Source organism: Arachis hypogaea, chromosome 16 (genome assembly GCF_003086295.3).
Source record: "Arachis hypogaea cultivar Tifrunner chromosome 16, arahy.Tifrunner.gnm2.J5K5, whole genome shotgun sequence".
Taxonomy (NCBI): Eukaryota; Viridiplantae; Streptophyta; class Magnoliopsida; order Fabales; family Fabaceae; genus Arachis; species Arachis hypogaea.
The window spans coordinates 21,505,944-21,515,173 of record NC_092051.1 but is presented as its reverse complement, the minus strand read 5'-3'; the positions used below and the strand labels follow the sequence as shown (position 1 = coordinate 21,515,173).

The 9,230-nt window shown below is 29.8% G+C and overlaps 1 protein-coding gene across 1 annotated transcript; it reads right to left on the bottom strand.

Annotated features, from left to right (window-relative positions):
- Window positions 1-2,861: 2,861 nt before the first annotated feature.
- LOC112758878 (BON1-associated protein 2-like) lies at window positions 2,862-4,628 on the bottom strand. Its single transcript, XM_025807665.3, has one exon. The coding sequence runs from the start codon at window positions 4,220-4,222 to the stop codon at window positions 3,632-3,634; it is 591 nt and encodes a 196-aa protein (XP_025663450.1). The 5' UTR covers window positions 4,223-4,628; the 3' UTR covers window positions 2,862-3,631.
- Window positions 4,629-9,230: the final 4,602 nt, after the last annotated feature.

Sequence of the window (9,230 nt, the reverse complement as noted above, 5' to 3'; positions counted from 1 at the left end):
TATATTAGTTGAATTGTTATAATCAGGATAAATTTTTGTAACACATATAAGACATTAAAAATATAATTAATACATTATTATTATTATTTTTTTATTTTATACCATTGTTTGGTATTTGTATAAATAACAAAAATATAAAATTTTTTATATAAGTTAAATATATTCATGATAAATTTTGTTTCAAAACATATTTCAAACATAAATAATACAAGAAATAAATATTTTTCGTACATCGCACGGGTACATACACTAGTATAACTCACGTGTCGTATTTTTATTTGTCTACATTTTTATCGTATCTATACGTATGAAATTATCATCGTACCGAAATAAAAAATATATATTTAAATAATGTAAGAGAGACAATATTTAAAAATATATTTTTATTTATAATAATATTTTTATATAAAAATAAAATTATAAATTATTAGATAATTCAGTTAAACATATTAAAATATCTAACACTTATTTACTGTATTTAAAACCTTCTTCTATGTAGTACTTGCTTGTTATATAGGGTAATGCTAGGTAGACAAAAAAAATAGCCAAAACTTGTCTTATTTAATTTAGCATTAATTAATTATCGCAACAATTAATAAATACTAAATAAGACAAATTATGGCTGTTTTTAGCTGATTTTTTTTGTTAACAAATATTTTCCGTTATATATATCCTAACTTTATGCATGAAAATAATTTTTGTTTTCTTTAGTCTAGTGTTAGAAGAATTTTGACTTAATGATTTCAATTTTATATTAATTCATTCTTTTGAATGTGACATAATTTTATATAAATATAAAATAGTCTTGATATAATATGTATTCTAGATGGTCAGTTTAATTAGCAGCTAGTTTACAGTTTTATTGTATGTTCCTCTGATCTCACTACTACTCTGAGACATTTTAACGTGTATTAATAGTGTAATGAATGTGTCATCATGGACTCATGATCACAAATCAAACACGAAACATTATTAATATTATTATAAATAATAAACTTTATTATGAGACACGCCAGCATATTTGTACTCAAATCACATAAAGCAAAAAGCTATTCACAGGAAGAAATGAATTTTCCCAGGGTTGATTCTTACATAATTCATCATCATTGGATCCGATGACAATAACGAGAGCAAATTTAGAATGTAACGAAATTTTGGTGGTGTCATTGGTGCATGTTTTTGACTCATCGGCTACTTAGCTTTGAATTTGTACATATAATGATATATGCATATGCATGGTGCGTGAGTCATGGAAGGGAAGTAGTAGTAGTAGGTTATGATAGTGACGCCCCAGATTATATATTGACAATTACTCAAATAAAGATGCCCCAGATTATATATTGACAATTACTTAAATAAAGATGGTAAAATTAATTTTTTATAAAAATATTTTGTTAAAAATAATATGATTTATTTATTTAATTATATTTTAAATAAAGACAATATTTTTATAACATATTAAAATTTAATTATACAATTTATCATCTAAAAATAAAAAAAATATTTTTATATAAAAATAATTATAAAATTTTTATAGTAATATTCATCTTATATATTTTATTATTGACACTAGATACCTTCACGTAAAACAACACTAATTAATAATAAAAACATAATTTATAACAGACATGGATCTACATAAAAAATGAGAAAGACACTTGTTTTCACTAAAATTTTAATTTTTTTAAAGATTATATTTATATATAATATACCTTGATGCCAAATTTTAAATGACCTCACTATAAATAAATTAAGTTCAATTATTTAAAATTTTAAACTCAATTTTTTATCTTTCAGCATTTTGACTATTAATTAACCTATTTAAATTTAGTATTCTTTCATTTTCAAATCACAACCGTCAATCCTTTATTCTCTTAAATTTTCTTAGTTTTTTTTTAAATTATTATCAATATATTATTGAAATGAAGAAAAAATAAAATAATAAGACACTAAATCTCTTATTTTTTATTGATTTTATATTTTTAACAATCTTCTTTTTCTATTCCTTATGTAATGGTCATTTTTTTTGTCAAAAGGTAAATTATAAATTCTTTATGTTTTTTCTATATAATTTTCGATGACTTTATGTATTTTCTAATTTTATTATTAATCTAATTTTTTATTTTTTTATGATTTTATATATTTTATTTTATTCTCAATTTATTGATCTTTATTATTTATTTTTTATCTTTTATTCTATTATATGTAATTATGTTACATATAAATTTTTAAAATGTCTTGATCAATTTATTAATTTAGAATATATTTTTTATTTTTAAAAATAATAGAAAAATATTTTAATTATAATATATAAGTAAACAGATGGATAAAATCTTTAATTTGATATTATATCAAAATTATTTTAAAAATATATAAAAAATTTAATTATTTTAAAAAGAAAAAATGAAAAATTTATAAATTAAATTTCTATTATTTTATATAAACATACTTTTCATATACAGGATTTATTTTTTTTGGTATTGATATATAATTTTAGCTTCAAATTCTAAATACTAATGTATTATTAGGTGTTAACATGTTAAGTGATTTAGTCTTTTATTATTAAATGTATATAAAAATAAATAAAAATAAAATTAATTAGAATAACAAATTATTTATAATTTAATTAATATATTTTAAGTTTAAATTTTAGAAATATTTTTTTATAAATTATGTATAATGAATAGTATTTTAAAAATAAAAATATTTATTAACTTTTTTAATTTTTATATCTCTATTATATTTTTAATATAATTAATAATGTTCAATAAAATTTATTTTAATATATATATATTTTTATTTCTACTTCTAAAATTTTTTGAATCTGTCACTGACTTACCTCTAATTTATTAGTATACATATTTGGAAGTTTAATTTGAATTGAAAATCCAGCAGCAGCTAATAAGAACTTCACATGAAACAATGGTGTACGTACAGACATAGATAGAGTAAGGATTCATACAGCCCATAGCAGCTAGCTAGCTGTATGATTTAGGTGGAAAATTTGATGACTACATTTTCACATAAAAATAACATAAATTATTAAATAGTTTCATATATTTAATTGAACTATTTAACAATTTATAATTTTATATTCATGTGAAAATGTCTTATTATCATTTCCTTTGCCTAAATAATATTAATCACCTATCTTACATAATAAATGCCCTCATTTAATTACAGTTAGATTGTGGTCTCCACTCTCCACCCAGCTTTAGTTTATTTTTTTTTTTGGTTTCCCACGGTATCCCCCAACCCGACAGGTCAAGGACTAATCCGTCGCGGTACTGAGCTCCATTTAAAGGTTTGCCGCTGGCCAATGGGTTGCTGCATGCACAAGGCGGGATTCGAACCCCCGACACTTGCTTAAGCGGACTAGTGAGCTAACCACTAGACCAACCCAACTTGGTTAGCTTTAGTTTATTTGTTCGGATACAAATAAGCCATAAATAAAAATAAAATAAAAATAAAAAATAAAAAAAGAGCAAGGGTTGAGTACGTAAGCGCTAATGTCCACCATTCACGAGCTTTGCCTAGGAAGTGCGTAGAGTAATCTGGAGCGTGCGATATCATTATGCTTACAAAAAGCATAGCTACGGAACCAGCCAATTGTTTTCCTCCTTTAACACTTTCACCTGTCATCGTCCGGTGATGGCAAAGACGACGTCGTCTTCGATGACTCCGACAAAGAATTCTCACCGCTCGAGAGTCCCAGCTTGTTGCGGCGGCGCTGCTTCTCCACCTTCAGCATCAGATCGTGGAGCCCTATCGCCGGTACCTTGTGCCACGCCGGGAAGTAGAACTCGTCGACCACCCTGGCGCCGACGTTCAAGACCCCCTGGAATCTCCCTGACTGGCGGCGCACCTGGACGGCGCTGAAGCAAGGCTTCATTGCTGGCTCTACAGTGGAGAGGATGTTGCTCACCAGGATCCTCACCGTGCCGACAAGGTGGTCGCGGAAAGTCCCGACGGCAAAGATGGCTACGGAGAAGCCCGAGGTTACGCTGGCGAGGTACTCCGGCGTGACTCGGAAGAGAAACCTGTCGTTCCAGGTAGGGTTATTGCCGCCGATCTGGTCAACCTGTGTTCGGAGCTTGTAGGAGGGATCCATCCATATCACCACGTACGTTTTGAGTCTCCTCACTGAAGCCTTTGGTCGCTGAAGATCTTGTGCTGAAATCAAGTTGATCTCCAATACTTTCGTTCCCGGTGACGACACCATCCTCTCTCTCCGCCGCAGCGCCGCCGCCTTGTATTATCTCTGATGAATTTTTTCAATAACCTTAGCCGCCAAGAAAGAAGCCTAGCTACCTTGTTAATTTATATATTTAATTGTAATTAGCTTGTTATTACTGGCTAGTTAGAGAGGTTGTATTAATGTTAGCTGTAATATAACTAAATTAGGGTTAATGTGAGGTTATAAGCCAGAGTGGCCTACTTTACTAGTTCAACTTCCAAATGCAAGGGCAACCGCTAGCTAAACCATGAACCTGTCGACAACTAAGACATACACATTAACAATTAATTATAGCCGAAGGTTGATTAATTTTTTACTTCTTATATCTGAAATGTGTATGTGTTAGTTTATTTTTATAATTGAAATAACCTTTAAAACTACTAGATAGATATTATACATATTATTATTAGTTAATCTACTTAATTCCCAAGTAGGTTATCGATTCTGGGTATTGGTTATTAGTTTCTTAATGGATGTACTTGTCGATCTTTTTCCGCACCCAGAACAAATTAGTTTAAGCATCATCCACGCTAAATTGCTAATTAATAAATATGACGAGCCAAGACCTAAATATTGTACATATATATTGTATTAGAAAAAGTATACCTAACCAATTAGTGGTACTGCTAGTGATGGACCAAACGATTTATGTTGGAAGATAAAAAAAAAAATACTCATTATTATTAAAAGATATATTAATTTTAAAAAAAATAAAAGTACACATTGAATATAAAAAAAATTATATCAGTTATTAATTTTTTTTTAATTTTAAAGGTATTTCTCTTTTTATTTTTATATTTTAAAAATATTGAATGATTGTTTTATTATTATCTTGATTGAATATCTCTTTTTTTTATATATGTAATTAAATAATTACTCAACCACTCGTCTCCTATTCGATTACGAAATCGACCCTTTATGATATTCATAGAAAAAAATATTCTTTCAACTTATGTCATTGCCATAAGTAGAATCAAAGCTAATTTCATCAATAGGAGAAACACTAATGGATAAATAATATATTTTTTTGTCTCAACTAACTTTTGATATAATCTACTAATTATTATTCCATTTATATTTAAAAATTGATAATCAAAACACATATCCAATATAAAATTCTCAAGCTGACTATACCAAAAATTGAGTAAAAGAGAATTCATGTGGATAAAATTTAGCTAAACGAATCAACTTTTATCAAATGCAAAAAATGAGTCACTTGAATTCAAGCAAGCTATACAAAAAAATAACTCAGTATTTACCTCTATAAAGCAATTGTTAAGCTCTTGAAGTTGTCTATCAACCACTTAATAAATTAAATCAACTTGAAAATAGTACAAGTTTGAGAACTTTTAAATTTTGCACCTTAATCTTCCTTGTACTATAAATATGTCATTCATATTTGGACCATGAATATTGTGTCTATCACAAAATACTGAAACTTTATTGAGCAAAGGATACCAACTATATATCATCTCTTATACTTTGCAATCGTTGTTTGGATACTTTAACTAATGTTATAATATTTATAATGTTTTGATATTTTTTTGTAGAGTTTGAGACAACTCATTAGTAATCCTTAATATACTTTTCATCAAATTTAAATTGAATAAAAATTCAAATGATTGAACACGATTTAATAATTGGCATGTTTTAGCTCTTTGTTCGAGATTTTTTTATTTTTCTCAATGACTTCAAGAACTTCTACCACAACAGAACAAATAGAAATCAGGTTAAGTATTATACCATAATGTAAGCCCCATCGAGTATCACCTTTCCTTTTTAATGTTGTTTCTCGATTTAAGTAGTGCCCACTAGAAGTATCTCTATTTTGTAATACAATAATTATCTTTTGCATTTGACTTTCATGGAGCATGTCTTTACGTTTATAAGAAGCTCCAATAATATTGCACAAACTAGCAAGCTAATTAAAATGTAATGCAATTTCATTCTATTTCTTTGTAACAATGACAAGTGTTAATTGAAGTTGATAAACAAAACAATGAACATAAAAAGCACAAGCATTTTTTTTAGGATCAAACTTTTTAAGCCATTAAATTTTTCTTGCATATTACTAGCTCCATCGTAAACTTGTCCACGTATTTTTGTTAAGTTTAAATTATGCTTTGCTAATAAAGATTTCAAAGCTACTTTAACGATAATATATTTTTGCTAGAAACATGGACAAGGCTAAGAAATCGCTTCATTACAAACCCTTCTATGTTCACATACTACAAAAAAACAATCATTTTCTCTTTAACAGAAATATCTCAAGCTTCATCAATTAAAACAGCAAATACATCATCTCCAAGATCATCAATAATAATTTCAGTAGTTTTACTTACAGCAGCTTTAATAATTTCTTTTTGAATCTTAGCTGCTACTAGTTTAAGATTCTCACGAACATTTTTGAAAACACGATCAATCTCTGTATTATGTTGAGCAAGAAAGTCAAAAAGCTCCAAAAAATTTCCTTAATTATTTGACTTGTGCGATTCATTATCACCACAAAATGTCAATCCTTGTCGCGATAAAAACCTAATGCACTCAATTGTTGCTATTAAATGACGAGTTCGGTAATCTCTTTTAGTTTGGTCTAAATGCTTTTGAAAAAAACTTCAATATGTTGCTTTTGCTTCATGAGTGCTTCGCATTTTCTTTGAGATTGATAATTACGAGTGCTATCATAATTTCCAACACGTGTTTGTAATTTCTCATTTTTTCAATTTGAAAAGCCCTCTTTATTACAAAAGTATTACCACTTGCACTATCAAGTTTCATAAGATAGCAACAAAGACAAAAGACAATATCTTTTGAAACTATATTCTAATCAATTGCCAAATTTATCAAACCAATCAGCATTAAATCTATGGAGAGAAGTCCTAAAATATGTTTGTGAAAAATCATGTTCTCTTGGTTGACAATAACTTTTTACAAATAAGCTTGTCTAACTTCATCTTTGTCATTTGGATCATAGTTTGAAAATTTGGGTTGTTGTCTAGGATCAGCTATCAGGCTTTTCACATTGAACTCTAAGAACTTCTTTTTATTAGAAGAGACTAATGGAGTAACTTCAGATTCTAGTGGCAGATTTTTTTAAAAATATTGATAATAATTTGAAAAGAAACTAAGAAGAGAATTTAAGAGAATAAAGACGTGACGGCTGAGAGTTGAGAATGGAAAAAGATTAACTTTAAATAGGTTAACCAATAGTCAAAAGGCTAGAGACATAAAAAAGTGAATTTGAAAATTTGAGTAATTGGGATTAATTTATTTGTAGTGGGGTCAACTAAAATTTAGAGTGGAACATATTAATATAGGTATAATTTAAAACAAAAACTAAAACAATTAGTGGGGGCAAGTGCCCCCCGTTTCTCTATGTCGGTCAATGCCTGATGCCGCCAACTATAGTCAACTAGGGGAAAAAACTCTAAAAAAAATAGCACCTAAATAGTCTCCTTAATTTCACACTCCATTTCCATTGATAATAAAAAAAAATAGCCACACATATAAACCCTTATCCTTCTTTCTCTACCCCACACCTTGCCGTCCAGCCGCACCACATCCGCGTCGTTATTTGTACCGTTGACCAACGCTGCTCAACCTCCTTCCACCACCGGCCGCCGCAATGCCTCCACTGTGAATGCTGCACGCGTTTGGACATAGAGAAAGGCCGTAGATCATGCTATCGCGTCGTGCCACAAACTAGCGAGTGAGACCTACCAACACTTACCATCACAGCACGACCTCCTCTCGCCACCAGTCACTACGAACGCCGCAATATCGTAACGTCACTACAAAAACAGTCAAAAATCGTTAAAATTACTGTCGAAAACAATTTGTCTGTATAAACTTTGCCAATAATGCTTTATTGTTGGATCTTGTCTCTCCGACATTGATTACTGTCGAAAAAATTCGATGATAAAACGTTGCAGAATGGCCAATTTTTGGGTGAGCCAATAATTATTTTTGCACCATGATTACCGTCGAAATTTTTCGTTGGTATAATGCCGAAGGTAATATTTTTTACAATTTAAAATTTTTAAAATAAAACAAATAGTATCGGATTTGTCCGAGGAAAAATTCAACCGTAATATTTTGAATTAAAAAATTTATTTAATATTTTTTATCATAATTATAACCTATTTAAAATTAAATAAAAATTAAGAAAAACTAAATGTCATTGAAATAAAAACTACAATGTATAAAGAAAATTATACACTAATAAAAAAAAACTACAATGTAATAAAACTACAATATATTAAAGTAATCTCATCAAAAGAAAACGATACACTAATCAAAATACTAGATCCTACAGGTACTTGTAGACCTCCTCCTTCTCCTCCTCTTCCGGAAGGTCTCGCTGTTAGTCCCGATGCCATAGCTCTACTGTGAGTGCTGGTGTTTTGGTTAGTGTAAGTTCAGATGAGGATGTGCTACCTTCAACACCGTTGCCCCCTGCACGCATCTGTTCGAAGTAGATGTCCATCTGCCGCAGGGATTCCAACTCCACATCCTGAGCATCCTTCACCGCCATGCGTGCAAAGAGCTCCTCGTATCTCTGCTTAGTCAAATGGAGCTACTGATCTTGATCTTCTAGACTCTAGGTTAGCCTTTGAACCTGCTCATAAAAATCCATAACACCCTATGGCTCTACAAGCCTGGTGGCTGAGGATGCCTCAAAGGTAGACGTGCGTAGGTTATCGACGAAGAATGATCTTACTTCGATGATGCGGTGTGGCGCCAGACCGCATCAGGATCCACCATGGATCTTCCCGAGGGGTTGTCGTCATTTGCCGCCTGCTAAAATTGCTGTGTCGCGGCCTCCAAGTTCTGGGTGTATAAATCCATCACATTCAATGTTAATGTCAATATAAGAGGTGATATGATAATATGTTATTGAATTCTATAAGAAGTAGATAACTCACAAAAAAATCCATGGACCGCTGATCAACAAACCTTTCCCTATTCTCCTTGAGCATGTGGCATTGTTTGA

Excerpts from the sequence above, each read along its gene's own strand:
- LOC112758878 (XM_025807665.3), bottom strand. The coding sequence starts at position 4,222 with ATGGTGTCGTCACCGGGAACGAAAGTATTGGAGATCAACTTGATTTCA.